Source organism: Delphinapterus leucas, chromosome 17, assembly GCF_059928025.1.
Source record: "Delphinapterus leucas isolate spDelLeu-1000000601 "Yukka" chromosome 17, BTC_Dleu_Yukka2, whole genome shotgun sequence".
Lineage (NCBI taxonomy): Eukaryota > Metazoa > Chordata > Mammalia > Artiodactyla > Monodontidae > Delphinapterus > Delphinapterus leucas.
The window spans coordinates 85,604,014-85,624,386 of NC_143145.1; the positions used below are offsets into that span (position 1 = coordinate 85,604,014).

Consider the following 20,373-nt stretch of genomic DNA (forward strand, 5'->3'; position numbering starts at 1 on the left):
CCACTCCTCACTCCTTCCCTTGTGCTTCCTCATTTGTTTCCAGATGATCCTTTCCCCTTAAAAATAAACCTTTATCTCCACTTGTCTCTGCGGCTCCTTTCAGTGTACTTAGGGCAGAAGAAACAGTGTGTGAGAAGGCTCAGAGGTGACCAAGAGCCTGGGCTTCACAGCTTCAGACTCTGAGGTCTGGCCAGCTGGGACTTGTTCGTTGTGGTGACGTAGTGTAGCCAGAGCGTGGCCAACAGGGAGGAAGGGAGAGGATGCGGCAAAGATACAGGGGCCAGAGTCTCCTGGAGGAGGGACTTGAGCCGAAGTCTAAGGGGCCTCGGGAGCACGCGGCCGGGCGGAGGACGGCACAGCCGGGTGCGTGAGTGAGGAAGGTGCCTCTGGGTGCTGTGTGCTGTGCCTCCGGGGTTTGGGTCTGTCCCTTCCTCTGGGCGACTGGCCTCTGGGGAGGGCCTGCACCCAGTTGTCTTTGATAACTACTGTCTTCCCAGTGCCTAGAACACAGGGTTCAGTAGGTGTGTTGTGTATTAATAGCTGTTCAGAATGTACTTACAGATTTTTCAGAAAGCATCTTTAGAACATACGCTGTATTTTATATCTGTATTTCTTCTCCATTAAAAAGCTTGTTAACATTCAGTTTATAACAACATGGCTTAACACGACACCTCAAACACCATTATTTTGAGGTTGGTAAGGTTGACAGAGGCTTGTTTTCCTTCCCTAAAGCCTTGCAAGGTTATAAACGCAGAAGACGTTGGCTTCATGTTTGTGGAGCTTGTTCAGCGCTGCCGGCAGCTGTTCCTCACCGAGACAGACACGGCTGAGGACCACGTCTACCAGATGCCCAGTTTCCTCCAGTCTGTTGCCAGTGTCTTGCTTCACCTTGATACGGTGAGTGAGATAGTTGGTTAAACGGAGCACAGTTGTGACTGTTTAACCTCCGTTCTTCAGGTAATTTGATGGTGTAGCAGGAGTTAATATGCGTTCAGTACGGGCACATTGTGGGCAAGGTGACCTTTTTTTTCTAATATTTTTATTTATTTATATTTATTTATTGGGTTGTACCGGCTCTTAGTTGTGGCACGTGGGCTCCTTAGTTGTAGCAGGCGGGCTCCCTAGTTGTGGCATGCCTGTAGGGTCTAGTTCCCCAAATAGGGATTGAATCTGGGCCCCTTGCATTGGGAGCACGGAGTCTTGTCCACTGGAGCACCAGGGAAGTCCCCAAGGTGACATTTTTAGCTAGTATTTTGTATCGGTACGGTTTTTGTCATGAAACTTGACTTTTTGTTCCCAAAGCAGGAAAAATTATTTGTTACTTTTTATCTTTCTAAAAGATTAAGATTGCTGCTCGGGGTAGAATTGCACCTTAAGTATCATTTAGACAGTTACTCTGATTTTTTTTTAGATAATCACAGCAACAAATTAGCAGATTAGGTAATAATCCTGGTTTTTCATTCATCTGATACGTGTCTAATGGCGTTGTGTTTACTGTGACTGTCTGTATGGTCCCTGTAGTTATTCATTGCCTGCCCTAGCTCTTCGTGTGCTCTCCTTTCTGGCAGGTTCCTGAGGTGCACATGCCAGTTCTGGAGCACCTTGTGGTCGTGCAGATAGACAGTTTCCCCCAGTACGGTCCAAAAATGCAGTTGGTGTGTTGCAAAGCCATAGTGAAAGTTTTCCTGGCCTTGGCAGAAAAAGGACCAGTTCTCTGGAATTGCATTAGTACTGTGGGTGAGTTTGGAATTTACTTGTTTTGAGGATGATGAATGGTTAATACTTAACTTGTTGTTTGATACAAAGAACATCTGGTTGCCAAATTCTTTTGTATCTTTTGATGCCTCTTGGAGAACTCCTAATATATTGGTGGACCAAAATATCCTTTTTCTATCCATTTTTTGAATTTTTTTCCTTTCTTTTGCTTTTGAATCTTAATAGTCTAAAATTTAAAACAAAAGAAAAAAAAGAAAAAAAATTAAAACTAAAGATATTACCAAACTTAGAGAAAAATTTGAGAGGTAAGTTATGTTCAAAAAGATAATGGCTGTCATTTTTATTGAGTGGTTATATTTTTCAGTGTATTTTTCTTTTTTGTTTTCATTTTCTTTTTATAGTGCATCAAGGTTTAATCAGAATATGTTCTAAACCAGTGATCCTTCAAAAGGTAAGTTCTGAATGTATGATTTGAAAGTTAGCCTTTTGTCATCTTGAAAGCTAAAGATGTTGCTGGAGTTTTTAGTCTGTAAATATACAAAAGTGGTTTTTTTGTTATTAGCCATTAGCTACATTTTGAAAAGTATAGGCTGTAATACCTAAGTACTTTTTCCGGTGATGGTTATGAGACATCCTTAAACATAACCTTACTACTATAAATACATTTTTACAAAAAGGGATCTTTTTCTCTTGAAGCTGTAGGACAAAATACTTAGGTATATTATGGGAGGCATGTCTTAGTTACTTTAAGTTAACAGGAAATAGGATGAGATGAGAGCTCTGTATAAGAAGTTGAGGTAAATTATTCATGACACATACCTTGGATATTGTTTTGAAACACTTGTTAGTGCATCACTGTTTTAGTCCTAGTTAGAAAATTGTGACTTTTTTCCAGCCTTTTTATTATGCTTTCATAATATACTATCTTCCTCAAGCAAATTAGGGTCTGCAGCTTGGGGGCTCTTTTAGCTTAGAGAACTCTGACAGCAGAAAGCAGAAGTGCAGCAGTGCTGCTGTTCTCCGATCCGCCCTCAGTATTGGATGTTTGTCTTCCCACCAGGGTACTGAGCCCGAGTCTGAGGACTGTTGTGTGTCAGGGGAAGCTAGAACCGGCAAATGGCGAGTGCCCACCTACAAAGACTATTTGGATCTTTTTAGAAATCTCCTGAGCTGTGACCAGATGACGGTAAAAACGACCATTTTAAAGCCACAGAAGTACCTTAGTTCCTCTTTATTAGTTTCCATAGTTTTACACCTAAGAATTACTTCAGAAGTTTATTTTACTAACTTTCAATAGGGCTTTTTCTTTTTTTAAGTACTTCAGGTAATGAAAAATTAAAACAGTGTAAGTTAGGATAGTTAAAGTGAGACTTGAAAAAAATCAAATAAAAAGAACAAAATCATAGAACTCATTTAAAATTAATGAATTACCATAGCTGAGTCCTCGTTTTAGCAAAGAAGCAGCATACATAGTGTAATTGGTGCAGAGTTGTTCTTTCAAACAGACCCAGGCTGGTGGATAAAAAGAACATGGCAGGCAGTGTTATCACCGCGGGAGAGCTGTGCTCTTTTTATTTGCTAAAGCTGAAGGTAAATCCGGTTGATGTAGTAGGTACAAAGGAGATGGGTGCACGGCTGTTTGTCACGGTCAGAATCATGCCTCCTACGTTTCTGGCAGGTGTTTCAGCGGTGTCTGCTCTAAGCCAGGTTCTGGCCACCGTTTAACATAGTCTTTGACAAAGCATTCATAGCCTAGGAAAAGCAGTGTTTGTCAATAGATGGTTCCTATCCTGTGAAAAATCTTAGGAGTTTTTCTTATTGAGGTAAAATAGTATAACAATGTTAATAATTTTATCTAAAATATGCCTTCTTATATGTGACGTTAGATACATTTTGAGGTTAAGTTTCATAGACTATTTGAGTAAAGGCAGAGTAATTGGTCCATATTTTTGGAAAGGTAGAATATTTCAGTTTTAAAGAAATAATAGATGATAATACTTTAAATCCATTCTGAGAATAGATATATATTTATACATATGTATGCACGCATGCATGTGTGAGTACACGCGTATTTATATGTGCACACGTGTATATGTGCATATGTACATGCATGTGCACGTAGACACACCATGTATAGTATACAGATGTGTGTACACACACACACACACACATTAATGTGGTAAATACTTTGACAAGGATTGGCCTAAATCTTCTCATTTACTACTGTTTGTGTTTGTTACATGACTGCGTAAGTCGTATCTGACTGAAATGGTAATGTCCTAATAATTTAGGAAGGAACCTACATTTTCCAGCTTGACAGCTTTGAGGTAGATCTGCTGTAGTTTACACAGGGGTTTCCATAATGCCTAAGTATGTGCACATCTTTATGTGGCATAGCGCTTATTTAATACTGGTACTCATACTTGCGTGCACATCTTTATGTGGCATAGCGCTTATTTAATACTGGTACTCATACTTTTTGGCACAGCATGTTGAAATTTATTATTTTCTTTATTTTAAGGATTCTCTTTTAGCAGATGAAGCATTTCTCTTTGTGAATTCCTCCCTTCCAAGTCTGAATCGTTTGCTGTATGATGAATTTGTAAAATCAGTTTTGAAGATTATCGAGAAATTGGATCTTACACTGGAAAAGCAGAGTGTTGGGGAACAAGAGGTTAGAAGGGCTTGTCAGTAATAATTTTGCATCCTTTTTGTACTAACTCCCTCTGCCGCTGCAGTATGAGCAAATCTCACACCTGTAGACATCGCAGGACATTGGTTTATTAGCGTTAATACGTGGCCTTGATGCTTTTTTATTTGCATTGCCTAATGCGTAGAAAATATTCTGTACTAGATTGTTCAGAACTACTAGATAGTAGTTTATATGTTTAATAAGTTAAAGCGACTCTTTGGAAAAAGTTGTTAGGAGGATTGTTACTCATTCCTCAGCAATAGCAGAGTCAAGTCTCACTTAGTGTAGAGGTGGCCTTTTGCAGTAGGATCGGGAAACCTGGCGTTCCTCTGGTTGATACCCGAGGAGACTCCAAGCTCTGTGCTCTGGAGTCAGTAGAAGGTAGGCCAGCGCGGACAGGGAAGACCCCCTGCTCCTGTGTTCTTAAGGCACTGTTTTCCTGGCCGGCTCAAAGATGGGACCTAGCGTGAAGCTGCCGGCTCAGAGCTGCTGTCCGCTCTGAGGAGTCCTCATCACAAGACACTCAGGTGATGAAGCTAGAGTCAGTGGGCGTGGACTCTGTGGAACACACTCAGTTCACTGCTGAGCCCGTGGTTCCTTCAGTCGACTTTGCCTATTGGCTTCCATGGCCGAGCCCGAGGCCACTTGGTCAGGGGTTCCTGCAGGGGCAGAGGTGGGCCCTGGGCCTCGTCAGCCTGGCTGCACTCGTGATGCTTTTACACGAGAAGGGGACACTGGGGGTGGTCTGTTGCTCTTTAAGGCTTTTTATTTATTTACGTCTAAAATAATTTCACAAACAGACATGCCCAGAGGGCCTCCCCGAGACTGTCGGCCACACACCTGCTTTTGGAGCACATGTCCTAGTCTCTGTGTCTTCTGCTCCCCTTGCACTGTCCGCCGGGTCAGCTGTCGCCTCTGAGATTAGCATTTCCCAAATAGGTCTAGACTCCAGCCTTGCCCTTGACATTTCCACCTGAATCTGAAACACAGACTGAACATGTTAATATTTCTGTGTTACCTAATAGTAGTAACTGTTCCTCTGTTTCTCATTTTGAAAGCTACACGTCATTACTGACCCTTTCTGTGTTGTGAGCTTCTGCCTCTGTCCGGCGCCACTGCTCCTGTGAGAAGTCGTAGTCCCCACCTACCCTGTCTCTCTGTGTGTGCACCTTTATTCCCCCGTTGGTGTCCCCTGTGGCTGCCCGTGCCACGTGTTCTGTGGTCCGGTCATTTTGATCCTACTGTGAGCTTCCGAGGCCTGTCTGTACCTCCTCAGTTTTGCATTCCTTCCTCAAAGACTCAGGCCTTGGCTGTGGAGTCACTTGCGGAGTCATTTGTTGAATGATTGAATGTTACAGTGTTTTTTTGGTGCCATTAATTTTTAAGCATGAAAATGAAGCTGCTGGCGTTTGGGTGAGCCCGACTTCAGATCCAGCTGCTAACTTGCATCCTGCTAAACCTAAAGATTTTTCAGCTTTCATCAACCTGGTGGAATTTTGCAGGTATTTAAAAAATGCTATTTGTTCAAGAGTGGAAATTATCAATTATTGGCTGTAATATAGGAAAATCACTTATGTAGATATAAGAAACGAAATAGTAAGACTTAAAATCTAAAATTGCTTCTATGAAACTTAAAATAAATGTAGCAGCTGAGATTTATCTATTTAAAAAAAATACATTTAAAAGGTCCTCAGGTGGGGAAAACAAAGAATATAGATATACCTGAAAATGATATATAATGGAATCATAGATTATGATTTTGTTTTGATTATGTCTCTTATAATTTCAAAGCTGAATAAAAATAGTATATGATGAGAATTTCTACATTGAGCTTTACATTTGTTTTTACAGGGAGATTCTTCCTGAGAAACATGTAGAATTTTTTGAGCCATGGGTATGCTCCTTTGCATATGAATTAATTCTGCAGTCTACACGGTTGCCATTCATTAGTGGTTTCTACAAATTGCTATCTATTGCTGTGAGAAATGCCAAGAAAATAAAATATTTTGAGGTAAGTGTTGTTTTGAAGGACACTGAATATTCCTGTTTCTTAGATCGCATGAGTGTGTATAAATACCTTCTAAAATGCAACATGATAGCATATTGCAGTTTTAAAGTCTACTAATTTTATTCTGTATTTTGAAAGACTGATAATGTGAGTGGCAATTGGATGACACTCTTTAAAGTTTAACCAGTAGCATTTTCTGTTTTGATTTACAACACCTGGCTGATGACGTTGGCTCTGCAGGGGCTCTCATGGGGTGCTGGGGCTCCGGCATCACCAGCACCACTCACACCCTCTCCAGGCTCCCCTCGTCAGGAGCTCTGGGCCGCCGCCCAGCAGCCTGTGCCCAGGCCGCCCAGGGGATCTGGTGGCCCGTGAGGTTGGAGAGGACCCGGGTTTGTGTCTGGGGGCTCTGGGCGCGAGCAGTGTCTCAGCCCACAGGTGTGCGCATCAGAGCCCCCGGGCAGGGAGCGGACTTAGGCCTTGGGTCTTGACCGGCAAGCCCCCCCACCGCCCGCTCGGTTTCTTGCTGGCCTCTGCCTGAAACATTTTCAGGGCTGATTTCACTTCCCCTCTGCATGAGGCCTGAGCAACATGAAGATGGGTTCCCCTTGGAAGGAAGGCTGGGAACTGCCGGATTAGGACACAGGATTACCTGGTTATCATTCACTGAACTAATTCCCTGTTTTGTTTGACAGGGTGTTGGTCCAAAGAGTCAGAAACAGTCTTCTGAGGACCCAGAAAAGTCTTTTTGCTTTGCTTTGTTTGCAAAATTTGGTAAAGAGGTAATTTTCAAATGATTTATCCAGTGTTGTCATGGGTTATTTAAAATTGAATGTAAGACTTAGAGAATGGACCTGAGGACACAGGGAGGGGGAAGGGGAAGCTGGGACGAAGTGAGAGAGTGGCATGGACATATGTATACACTACCAAATGTAAAATAGATAGCTAGTGGGAAGCAGCCGCATAGCACAGGGAGATCAGCTCGGTGCTTTGTGACCACCTAGAGGGGTGGGATAGGGAGGGTGGGAGGGAGTCGCAAGAGGGAGGAGATATGGGGATAGATGTATACATATAGCTGATTCACTTTGTTATACAGTAGAAACTAACACACCATTGTAGAGCAATTATACTGCAATAAAGATGTTTAAAAAAATGTATGTTGAAAAAATCCTATAAATGATCTAATTACTTAAAAATGGGCTGCTTAATCCATGTGGGGATTAAGGGGTTAAAAGCACTAACAGAGGATATCTTTGTGCTTCCAGAGTCCCCTGGGGTTTCTTAAAATTGAGTGATGACAACTCAAAGTTAATAGATTCTTTAGCTCTTCCACATAATGGAAATTAAGTACTCAACAAATGAACTTTTCCTGGAGATCAGTGCTTAATTTTTAAATGAATGTGGCTGTGTCAGATAAAGGCCCCGTGATCATTTTCCCTATTTGCGAATAGGGTTTCTTGTAGTTGATTGTGAAATCGAAGGCTCTCTTCAGGTGTGCAGCACTGATGTTCTTGTCGTCTTTCTTGCTAAGGTGTCAGTTAAGATGAAGCAGTACAAAGATGAACTCCTGGCCTCCTGTTTGACCTTTGTCCTGTCCCTGCCACACGACATCATCGAACTTGATGTCAGAGCCTATGTCCCTGCCTTGCAGGTGGGTGCATCGTCCTGAGCAGATGCATCTCTTGTGCAGTGTCCTGTTTCCTGGAAAGCATGGCAGTCACAGCAGGCGCTCACCCGTCAGACACCCTGGTTCATGTTCTGCTTCTGCCACTGAGCAGCTTTGGGGAGGGACCCTGGCTGGGCCTCTCTGAGGACCCCTGGGGGTGGGGGGTGAGGATTCAGCCCTCCCTGTGCTGCAGGTGTGCAGTGACACCCCCCGGCAGGCCTTCCTGAGGGGGCCTCAGTGTACCCTTCCCTCCAGCCTGTCTGGTTCTGGCAGAGGAAAGGCTTGCCGTTAGAAACCCTCTTTGAATCTCATATTCCTTGTGTTTTATTACCTTGTTCGTACTCACATACAGATGGCTTTTAAACTGGGCCTGAGCTATACCCCATTGGCAGAAGTCGGCCTGAATGCCCTAGAAGAATGGTCAGTTTACATCGGCAAACATGTAATTCAGCCCTATTATAAGGACATTTTACCCAGCCTTGATGGATATCTGAAAACTTCAGCCTTATCAGGTAAGGTTTAGAAGAATTTTGACGTGTATCTTAAAATGGCAATGTAATACCTATAGTAAGACTACATATTTTCATTTTTGCAACTTCTGAAATTTGAACCCAACATATTCAAAATATGTTTGATATTTTTGTGATCTCTTCAATTCATTTCAATATAATTGGGACATAAGAAGTATAACTGAGATATTAAACCTACTTTTTATTTTAGTCACTTATATCCTACCAAGATTTATAAAATCTTCAAGGGCAAGAAGTCAGTCAAATATTTTGAGCTCCTTATAGATTCTGACATACTGCCTTGCAAAGACACTTTTGTTTGACAAATCAAACAGGAATTAAAACTATAAGGAAATCCAACAGTAATTTTGTATTTTGACCTAATGTCACCTGATTTTTTATTGGTTTTTCAGATATAACTGATTTAGTACTAATGTTAGTTCAGAAGAATTGACATACAAGAAGTAGGTTTGGGAAAAGATTCAAAGAAAAATTTCATCTGGCCAGGCAAAATTTTTTCTTTTAATGGATTGGAGGTTTTTAAAAAAATTAATTTATTTTTGGCTGCATTGGGTCTTCATTGCTGTGTGCGGGCTTTCTCTAGTTGCAGCGAGCAGTAGCTACCCTTCGTTGCTGTGTGCAGGCTTCTCTTTGCAGTGGCTTCTCTTGTTGCGGAGCACGGGCTCTAGGCGCGGGGGCTTCAGTAGTTGTGGCTCACGGGCTCTAGAGCGCAGGCTCAGTAGTTGTGGCACATGGGCTTAGTTGCTCTGCGGCATGTGGGATCTTCCCAGACCGGGGCTCGACCCATGTCCCCTTCGTTGGCAGGCGGATTCCTAATCACTGTGTCACCAGGGAAGTCCCCAGGCCAAAGTTGTACTAGCCAAGAACAGTATTACATAGAATTGAGGAGGGTCAGATTTCCTTGAACCAGAGTGGAAATGGACATTGTGATCAGATGAGCAAAAAGAAGGGTTCATGTTGGAGAAGAACCCTGAAATACTGGTAAGAATTGAAATGCCCCTGCCAGCAAAGTAGAAAATCAAGTGTTAATTCGTAAAATTTCATCTACGTAAATCATTATTTTATTGTTCAGCTTAAATACTGTTGGTTTAGAAACCGTAAATGAAAAGTGTGTGACAAATTTCATTCACTGTGTCTGGTTTTTATGACACCTCAATGCATATTCAGAGTTCATGAAGAAAGAGTCACAGTTTCGGGATAAGTATTTAGAGGAAAAAAAAACTAGTTGATGTTTGTCTCTTATTTAGGCTTTTAAAATTCACTTCTTATAAGGAGTGCTGCTATTTGAGTAGTTCACTGAAAACACGTGGACATGGTTAAAGGAAATGAATATATCTGTTAGCAGGTATCTTTGTGGTCCTTTCATTTGCTCTTTTGAATTTAGTTCTGTCAGTGAGCTCATTGAAAAGATTTGTATTTCTTTTCAGTTAATGTGGGACATTACTGTGATCCTTTAAGCAGAGAATTTAGTTATTGATAAATAGTCGTTTTCTAGGTAATTAGGAGATAGGGAAAAGCAGAGAGTAAGTAAACAGCAGAAAATCCATAACCTGAAAGACTGTTTTTAGTAATGTTTTCTTTGATATGATATTAAACTTGCAGAACAGTTGCATTCATAGTGAAAAGAGCTCCTGTCTGCTCTGTATGCAGGTTTAGCAGCTAAATTTTGTCCCGCTTGCTTTGTCACTGTATGTGCTTTCTCTGTATCGTGTGATAATATGTGTGCGTGTTGATACGTGATGTTTTTTCCCGAACCTTTTGTAAGTTGCAGGCATCACAGACGTGTATGCCTGAATACTGCGATGTATGTTTCCTGTGCGTGACCACAGCGTCATTGTGGTCAAGGTCAGGAAGGGTGACATGGATCCCTCACTTTCCTCCTCTGCAGCCCGTGTGCACATGGCTCGGCTGCCCCATTAACTTCCTTCGTAGCTGTGCTTCCAGCTGCGTTTTTCCGGGGCCAGAATTCAGTCTGGGCCTCGCGTTTAGTTGTCGTGCCTCTGGGCGTCCTTTCGTGTGGGACAGTTCTCATGACGTTGATGTTGTTGAAGGTTGCGGGCCGTGATTTGGGAGGAGGTCCTTCCAGCTGGGCTTGTCTGATGTCCTCTCACGTGAGGGGCCCCTAGGACCGATGGCAGGTGGTGCCGTCATGGTCATGCCCACGGGCCTGTGGTTAGCGGGAGCCGCTCCGTTCTCTGATTGCGAGTGGCCGCCTTCCCAGTGAGGTCCTCCTCCAGTGCTCGGTGCTGAGGAGGGTGGGCACCGGGGGGCCCCCGGTGGGGCAGGGTATCCAGGCAGGCGAGGAGGGCGGCATACGGGACGTCAGCCACATTAACAGCTGGATCAAGGACAATGAGGGGAGAGGGAGAAAGAGCTGAAGGGCCCTGCCTCCCGTCCCGGGCCTCACTGCTTCTGCACACATGCACAGGCGCCCGCACACGTATGTGGGTGGGTGAAGTGGAACGTGCAACGTGCACACCTGTTGTCCTTCTGTCCGTTGCAAGGGGCTGCCTGGGGCCAGTGGTACCTTTGTAGCAGCGAGAAAACCAGTCCCCAGGTTGTGGCTTTGGAGAAATGGCTGCTTCCAGCCTGCACAGGGAAAGTACAAGAGGAACCTAGAATATTGTGTTTTCTGAAACATGCAGAAATCAAGGAAGTGTTCGAAGAATGATGGGAAATGTCACAGGCCATCTTGGGATAATCTGAGCATCGAGGCAGAGTGTCCCAGAAAGAGATCGAGACCCACTGAATCTTGTAGGACTCTTGGCGTGTGTACAGTTACAAGTCAGCGAGTAAACGGAAAGCCTCGTCGTGTGCTGCTTCCCGCTGTGTAACAAGTCACCACAGGGCCAGCGGCTGAAACACCATCTGTCGTTTCCCTGTCCTCTGGGTCAGAAGCCTAGGTGGGCTTAGCCGCTCCTCTGCTCGGGGCCGGCTGGGCTGGCCTGGCCCTTCTCCGGGCACTCTGGGGAGGGCCCTCAGGTTCATGCAGGGTGTCGGCGGCGTCTGAGGCCGCATTTCCTTGCTGGCTGGTGGTCCCAGCTTGGCCCGCCCCTTGCCTTTGGCCCTCCACCTTCACAGCCAGCGGTGCACCTTGAATCCTTAGGCTTTGAGTCTGTGCCCCTTCCTCCTGCATCCGCTGGAGGAGACTCTGCTTTTAAGAGGCTCGTGTGATTAGATTAGACCTGCCTTTGTTCTGTAAGGGAACACAGTCACAGGGGTAACACCGGAGAGGGTCATGGGGCTACCTTAAAATCCTGCCTACCTCACCCCACAACACATGTTACTCACCAAGGGTGCAGATGGCAGCTTTACAGTGGAGACCCTGGCAGACAGTCGTCAGCCTGCTGGCCAGCAGTGGGGCCAGTGGACAGCACGCCTCCTTATGTGCTTTGCTGAGAGCCCAGTGCCGCTCTGTGCCGCTCCTGACAGGTGCAAGGCCTGAGCCTTTCGCTCAAAGTGCTTCTGATAAGATTCAAGCCTTGCTCCCTTGTGGATTCCACAGAAAGTAAAGAGTAACTTTGCCCGTTACAGACAAAGGCATTGATCAGTAAGGCAGAGAAGCACGTCATTTAAGACTGAGTGAACTTTGCTAAGAATGTAACGCGTTTCATAGCCTCTTTTCAGACTCAGGTGTTACACTTTCCAAGTTTTGTCATGTTCTGGGACCCACTGACACAACTTGAAACAGCGGGTCTCGCAGGGAGTCCATGAGATCCAGCTGTTTTCAGAGGAATACTAAGGTGTCGTGTGTGTTAACATGCGGTCTTCAAATAGATCAGTAGGTCTTTACAAAAGTAGGTTCTGCTTCCAGTATGCTGACTGTTGCTAGTTGTAACCCACAAAAGCAAAAATCTGTGAGCTCTTAGCGAGTCCCAGTTGTGGAAAGACGGCCGGACACCAAGAGGCCGAGACTCGCTGCTTCGTGAGCAGCAGAGCAGCTCACCCTCCCTGAAAGTCAGAAGCGTGCCCTCCTACCTCTACTGCAGCCTCATCCGCTTATCAGTTACAGCTCTCTGCCAGACTTCTCTTGGACTGAGAAAATGCGGACTGGATGGTTTTGAGAAGTGTCTGCTGAGGTCTTGGAGTTTCTCAGGCTCGGAGCTTGTGAGCACACGTGACACCCACCTGCAGCCGCATCCATCCGGTGTGGCACCACACGCAGCATGCCTCATCTCCTCACGGCCTAGAAAGCAGGAAGCAGAAGCACACAGACTTAGAAATGATGCTTAGTGGGACTTCCCTGGCAGTCCAGTGGTTAGGACTTAGTGCTTCCACTGCAGGGGGGCCTGGGTTCAATTCCCAGTTAGGGAACTAAGATCCCACCAATTGCGTGGCATAGCCAAAAAAAAAAGAAAGAAAAAAAATGTTGCTTAGCAATCAGTGTTTCGGTATTCTCTTTTACTTAGAAATTACGTGGGTATCCAATGATGATTTACTAATTAACTCAGTGCAAGGTTTCAAGGCTGCAGATCATAGAAATTATCTTCCAGTTGACATGCTACAAAACGTAATTACTGGGGAAGTAAAAAGTTTGTCCAGTGATTCAGTTTAGTCGAACATAAACTTACTGCATTTATCATGATCTTAAAAGTTATGTAGGGGGCTTCCCTGGTGGCGCAGTGGTTGGGAGTCCGCCTGCCGATGCAGGGGACGCGGGTTCGTGCCCCGGTCCGCGAGGATCCCACGTGCCGCGGAGCAGCTGGGCCCGTGAGCCATGGCCGCTGAGCCTGCGCGTCCGGAGCCTGTGCTCCGCGACAGGAGAGGCCACAACAGTGAGAGGCCCGCGTACCGCAAAAAAAAAAAAGTTATGTAGGGCTGTTTGAGATGAGGAAAAAAATTCTGCAGATGGCTGGTGGTGTTATTTTGTGTGTCTTGTACCATAATAACAATGTAATGAGAGGTGATGTTAGCTTGTTGGCTTTGTAAGCCTGAATAAGTATAATAAGTATGTAAGTAAGTATAGGAAAAACACACCCAAGTAGAATAAGACGTATGCTTGTATTGTACTTAACCCTGATAGGAAAACACATTTATTTAAACTAAAATCAGGAAATTTGTCTCATTTACCGAAGATGTGCCTTTATTATGTGAATATGGATTTCTGAAATGCTTCTGAGTTAGTGACTATAGCATTTTTTAAAAAGTTTGGCAAATTTAAAGCATTATAAGTCCAATTTTTTTTATTTTCAGATAATTTTAGGAATATTCATTTTATATAAGCTTATTTATCTGTATAAATAAGAAGAGAGCTCCTTTAAGAGACTTAATAATCTAATTTCTTAATACTTTCCAAATACAGGAGAACAGCACACTCACAAGAGAAGTCAGGTTGTTCTCAATTCAGGGCTTAGGTGACACACAGACACATGAGGGTTTATGGCTTCAGTTCCGCAGTTTGAGTCATAGACACAGATAAAACACTTGACCAGTCCACATCTCAGAGAGTTGTTTTTCCCAGTGTACAAAATTCTTAACTAATTTGAGCTCCAAAACATTTTAATAAAGACTAAATAAAAACCAGATCCTCTTTTCATCTGGGGCCACCAGAGGGTAGATTTCTAATATCCACCTGCAGAAGGTCCAAGACCAAAACCCCGGTTCTTAGTGATTGTTCCCACCCGGGGCCTAGCTCATGGGGCATGAGCAGCAAACCTGCACCGCAGACTCCCAGATGGGAAACAGAAAGCAGAGGGGAGTCAGGCTCTGCCGTCAGCGGGTGTCACTTCTGGGGCCCAGGAGAGGCGTGCTGGGGTATAGCCCCTGTGAGGGTCCTCCCAGGCTGTCTCAGCACTGGGAGAAGTGAGTGTGACTCCACTGAGAGAAAGTGAGCAGGTGCAAGGGCTTTATTAATAAAGGACTAGCGAGACGCTGCAAATGGTTTCTATAACCTGAACGCAATCATGAGAAAACATCAGACAAACCCAGATGGAGGCATCTAATTTTGTAAATGTCCAAGTCATGAAACTCCAGGAAACTGAAGAACTGTTTCCCTTAAAGGAGATGAAAAAGACGAGACAACTAAGTGTAACCTGTGGTTCTAAGCTGAGACGTTGTTAGGGCCGAGTGGAGCCTGACTGGGGGTGGGGGTGATTGGGGGCCGCGTCTGCAGCTTGGCACCCTCATCTGGGCTGTGGTGTGGCTGTCACGTGGGACCGGCTCCTTTAGGACCCTCACCGTTCAGGGGCGGTGGCGTCAGATTGGTACCTTACCATGAAGTGGTTCGGGAGGGAAAGTTTTGTGCTAAACTTGCAAGTTCTGTAGAAGTTTATGATTGTCGAATGGCAGCTCCTTCACAGCTGTAAGTGTTCTGATTCCTCAGGGATGTCTCACCGTGATGGTTTTAGTGTCTGTCCATTCGTGATTCTTCTGAGTTGATTATTACTGTAAAAGTGGCACAATGGTGATGTTCCAGCTCCATGATTCCTTTTATCTAGTTGGCACTCTACGGTGAGAAATAACTTTTTTCGCCCATTATTTCTGCCTGTCAGGAGGGACTTGTGGATCCTTATATTCTCAGTGGGTCCAGCCCTTTCCTGCTCCCACTGATATCTGCACGCAGCCTGTCCCAGATGTGACTTGTGTGGGACTCGTGGGAGTGTGCCCCTCCCTGAGCAGTGCCCCCTCCTGGCGCTTCTCACCAGCACAGTCTACCCAGCCTGGGAGTCAGCCACTTCTCCAAGGAACCGTGTTTCTTTTAGTCAGCAGTGGTATTTAAAACTAAGATAACCACTGTTAATATTGTTGTTCTAGAAATTTCATTTTTAATCTCACTTTAGGATTTTAATGTCTCTCTATAGCAGTGTAGTGTGTTTTCCCTTGTATTAATTAAATGAATGAATGGTGCTGTTTAAAATTGACTTTTGTTTACTGTTGATAGATGAGACCAGGAATAACTGGGAAGTGTCAGCACTCTCTCGGGCCGCCCAGAAAGGATTTACTAGAGATGTGTTAAAGCATCTGAAAAGGGCAAAGAATGTTTCATCGGTAAGAAATCTCTTGTATCTTCTTTACCTTAAATAACGGAGAGACCAGATTCTAATGCTCGTGAAAAGGAAAAGTCTTCACTTAAAATATTAGTTGTTCTTACGTATCAATTAGAGTACAATATAGAAATAATTTCAATATATATTTACAGTAAAAATGTAAACTATATTAACAGGTTTATTGTCTTGTTTTCTTGTTTGGAATAAGCAATTGCAGTAGTGATATTATGGATATGTAAGATTGACTCATTTACTGATTAAATCTGAAATACATATTGTCAAGTTCAGTTCATGGCAGGTTTTATGTTTTTTTTCCAGTGATAATTTCTTGAGACCAGTTTTTTAGATGTGGCACATAATGTGACAGATAAAAATGATGTAAATAGAGAAAATTGAGTTAGTGTAGGGAAAATATTTTTAAGTATGATGTGAAAAAGGAAATTTGAAAAACTTTTAATATCTAGAACTGATATTGCAAGCTCTAGGGAAAGTTCCTCCCATCTGGATATTTTTGACAGCTTTTGATTGGGAGACCTGGATGAAACTAGAAATGGTGTCTAAAGGTTTTAAATTATCTTATCACATATGAGTAAAGGAAGGTAAAGTTACTTGAGCGTGCCTTTAGTTTTGCATATTTCTTTACAGACACAGGACCCCATTTCCCTAGGTGGGCCCTGGGGTCCCCAGGTGCAAGGCCAGAACTGTCAGTATTTTCACGCGTAGCCGTTTGCACTGTGCAGGGGTGGGTGGTGCGTTGGTTCCCTAGCGCCTCCTTAAGCCTAGATAGACCCTTGAGCACACGTTGTGTGCCATCCCGTGTGCTGGAGCAGGGGTGTGCCGAGCAGCCCTTCCCTTGTGAACACCGTTGTTCCTGGGGTAGACAGCCTGGCTGCTCAGTATCTCGCAGGCGTTTTCTCCAAGACAGAGAGCGAGCCTGTCACTTCAAAGAAAACTTCTGAGAGTATTGGTTGCCAGTGATACAATTCAAGCTTTTAAGTGAAAATTAAAATTTTGCAAGACTTGTAACCATCATGAGCTGGGCAGCTTCTCAGTACTTAACAACTGTGATGTTTTCACATGTACAGTGAAATGCATCAACATGTGGAAGATCTGCATGACCCAGGGAACCATTGTTTTCAGATGAACAGTACATTATCTTCCCAAATCGTGTGTGGGTGAAAATCCTCAGAGAGCAAGATAAGCCCATGGATTTTAATGTAGTAGAGACTACATAGTCTTCACTGCTGTGGTTTCAGAGTCCACTTTGTGACTAACCTTTAAGAAACTTCCACTTCAGTTGTGGAGCCGTATCAGAGAAAAACCCCAGTTATCTAGAAAGACTATTAAAATACTCCTCCTTTTCCAGTTACAGCCCAACAGCAAGTCTGTCACAAATGTGAAAATGGGAAACAGTACCACTTGCCTGAGGTTGTTTATTTGGAATATATCGTTACTTTTCCTAAAAGCATATCGTTTGTTAACATGTCATGGGTTCAGTGTTTTTAAATAAAATGATAACTATTTAAATAATAGCTAAGTTTCAACTTATGATAAATACTGGTAAATATGACCTACATAAACAGAAGTTCTTTGGGGAGCCTCAGTATTTTTTAAGGGTGTAAAGGCTCTTGCCAAAACTTTGGAACCGATGGTCTAGGAAACGGACAGCTAACTGCAAAATTGGAAGAGATGTGGCTTCTTTTCATGAATTTAAAATAAAACTAACTGCAGTGCCGTGTAGGATATAATGAGCCATTGGAGGCGTCAACAATGGAGAGGGTGGTAGAGCAGTTTTTCTTTCAGCTCATGACTCTCTCTGATGTTTAACTTGTCACCATGTTTGCAGCATGAAGCGCTGTCCTTAGAAGAAATACGGGTTCGGGTTGTGCAAGTGCTTGGCCGTCTTGGGGGACAGATCAGCAAAAACCTCATAACAGGTGACCTTTCCTTAAAGCACATTAACCCCATGGATGTATTTGGATGCATACAGGTCATGGTGTGTTCTGATATTTTCTCCTATATGTCATTTATGTATTTTCAGGTAAGATTATGAAGAGCCATATTTTGCCTGATGGAGTGAATACTTCCACTGTGCCCTGCAGCCTGTGTGGTTCTTTGTGCTCGCTCACTGGGGTCTGATGTCTTTTCCTTTTTGAAGCAGAATCTAGCTTGATGCACCTTTATATTAAACATTGTGTCAGGAGTTCAAAGTTATCTTTTTTAACCTGATATCCTTAATATTTGGATAATTTAAGTTGTTTTTGATCGGAATTAGCTTTTTTTTTTTTTTGCGGTACGCGGGCCTCTCACTGTTGTGGCCTCTCCCGTTGCAGAGCACAGGCTCCGGACCCACAGGCTCAGCGGCCATGGCTCACGGGCCCAGGCGCTCCGCGGCATGTGGGATCTCCCCGGACTGGGGCACGAACCTGTGTCCCCTGCATCGGCAGGCGTACTCTCAACCACTGCACCACCAGGGAAGCCTGGAATTAGCATTTTTGATTAGTAAAAATTGGTACTTTTACCTTTAAAATTTCATATTAAATGTATTGGTGATTTTGGCATTTCAGAAGTCAGAACCGCTGTTAGGAAAATAAGTGTTATAAAGAGGAGATAATTAAAGTATTGTGCATTTATCATTTTTCCACAGAAGAGTAACTCTTACTGAAATTGGAAGTTAAACATTCCAGACTATTAGACTTGTTTAAAAATAGTTTGCCTTTAAGTCAAATTCAGAAACAGTGTGTAGTGGTTTGTACACGTGTGGTAAACAGAGCAGGAGGGGGTGAGCCAGGGGCTGTCCTGGAGCGAGGAGGGACTGACCGAAAGTGCTCTGCATCTCTCTGACAGCAGTGTCCCCTGAGGAGAGGGCCAGGCGCTGTGTGGCCTGGGACAGAGAGAGGAGGCTTGGCTTCGCGGTGCCCTTCGCGGACATGAAGCCCATCATCCACCTGGACCCATTCCTGCCACGTGTCACAGAGCTGGCGCTCTCGGCCGCCGACAGACAAACCAAAGTACTCACTGATCACCTGCTGTGGTTAGATGTGTATTCATTAGGAAACACGTATTGCGTTTCACGGATTTTGTATTTTCTCTAGTATAGTAATCAGGAAACTGTTCAGTTATCAGAAGTACGTGTCCTTGGAAAATGGAAGTTAAACATAAATTATCTGAATAATAGATGATAACCTGGCAAAACATTAATATACCAGAACTCTTCATAATAGAAAATAGTACAAAGGGCGTTGAAAAGTGATTTTTAGTCTGTGCTTGATTCTCTCTTCAACCTGGGAGATTAGAAACAGATTATCTCAAGTCTTTATATTAATCTGTACATTTCTAAAATTTGTGCTTTAAAAATGTATTTACTGAAAGTGACAGTTGAAAATGTGCTAACACATGAAGCGGAGTTCTGTGTTACGGCAGCATGGATATGTTTCTTATGAATGTATTAGTCCTGATGTCTAAATCTTTTAAATCTCAGTTCTTCACTGTTGGCTCCAGCTCAAAGTGAACGGAAGCGTGAATTTTATACAAGAAGTGCCACTTGCAGTTCATTTATTTTGGGTGGGATAGTTATCTGCTGCAGAAGTTTTCCTTTTTAAAGGGCTACATTGTGTAGCATTTCAAAATGCTCTTAACCTTTGTTGGACCCCTGGCCTGTTTCAGGTTGCGGCCTGTGAACTTCTGCACAGCATTGTCATGTTTATGCTGGGAAAAGCCACTCAGATGCCTGACAGTGGCCTGGGCCCCCCACCCATGTACCAGCTCTATAAGCGCACTTTTCCTGTGCTGCTTCGACTGGCATGTGATGTAGATCAGGTAAGTGCATGACTTTGAGTTTGAAACAGTTGCAGAATTTTTTTAAAAAGTCCTGTCTAGTTCAGTGATGGTCAAAGCTTGCTGCACATTGGGACCACTCTGGGGTCTTTGAAAACCTGCTACCTGGCTGCTGCCCTTCCGACTCTGGCTTAATTCCTCAGGGATAGGCCCTAAGGAATTAAGTTAGGAGAGTAATTAATTAAGGAATTAAGGAATTAATTACAAGAGTCTAGGCCCTAAGGCTGCTTTTGCTACCGGCTCTGTCACTTAGGGGCGAAGAAGAGAGGAGGGGCCGTGGCCAGCAGTCGGGGGCGCTTGGAGATGTCAGCAGGTCATCTCTTCCTCGGGGCTTTTTGGACAGAATTCTCCTTTGCTGCTGGGACACGGAAGACATTCAGATTCTTTATTTTATGAAGCTGGCAGAACCCTGATATAAGGGTGCACACATAAAAAAGAAAACTAAATGAAAAACTCACCTATAAATATACATGGAATATCCTTCAGTATATATGTGAATGAATACAATCCAGTAGTGCCTTAAAATGCACCATGATTAAATACGATTTTGGGGTAAAACTGGAAATTTACCACAGAAATAGGTTTCATAAGCAACGATTCTCTTCATATAGGCCAAGAAGGTATTTTGTTTTGGTAAATCAGGAATAGTTTAATTTTGTCTTTAAAAAGATGATGAAGAATGTTTACCTGAATATCACAGCCAAATCCTGCCCAGCCGTGACGCAGTGATGCCGCCTCGTGCTTTGGCTGAGGTGGGTGCTGGGGTGAGACGTGGCGTGGCCTGTTCACAGGCACCTCCAGCCCCGACCCGGAGCAGGGCCTGTGCGTGGAGTGGTTGCTCAGAATGGCTTCGTCTGTGTTTCATAAGTTAATTTGCACTGGTTAACCTCTGGGTCTCTCATCAGGCCATGAGGTCCCTGAGGTCAGGGACATCGGAG

At 43.9% G+C, this 20,373-nt stretch overlaps 1 protein-coding gene across 5 annotated transcripts in view; it reads left to right on the top strand.

Moving 5' to 3' along the window:
- PRKDC (protein kinase, DNA-activated, catalytic subunit) overlaps positions 1–20,373 on the top strand; it is a 165,728-nt gene that overhangs the window by 20,253 nt on the left and 125,102 nt on the right. For 4 of the 5 annotated variants that reach the window (XM_022556817.3, XM_022556820.3, XM_022556821.3 and 1 more), the window contains exons 12-25: positions 733–897; positions 1,569–1,737; positions 2,118–2,167; positions 2,777–2,902; positions 4,238–4,390; positions 5,795–5,910; positions 6,260–6,419; positions 7,112–7,198; positions 7,948–8,067; positions 8,435–8,594; positions 15,493–15,599; positions 17,445–17,535; positions 18,446–18,609; positions 19,265–19,417. In XM_022556817.3, coding sequence (XP_022412525.1) covers positions 733–897; positions 1,569–1,737; positions 2,118–2,167; positions 2,777–2,902; positions 4,238–4,390; positions 5,795–5,910; positions 6,260–6,419; positions 7,112–7,198; positions 7,948–8,067; positions 8,435–8,594; positions 15,493–15,599; positions 17,445–17,535; positions 18,446–18,609; positions 19,265–19,417 — 1,821 coding nt within the window. The remainder of the gene's footprint in view (positions 1–732; positions 898–1,568; positions 1,738–2,117; positions 2,168–2,776; positions 2,903–4,237; positions 4,391–5,794; positions 5,911–6,259; positions 6,420–7,111; positions 7,199–7,947; positions 8,068–8,434; positions 8,595–15,492; positions 15,600–17,444; positions 17,536–18,445; positions 18,610–19,264; positions 19,418–20,373) is intronic. The other variant, XM_022556819.3, reaches the window with a different exon arrangement.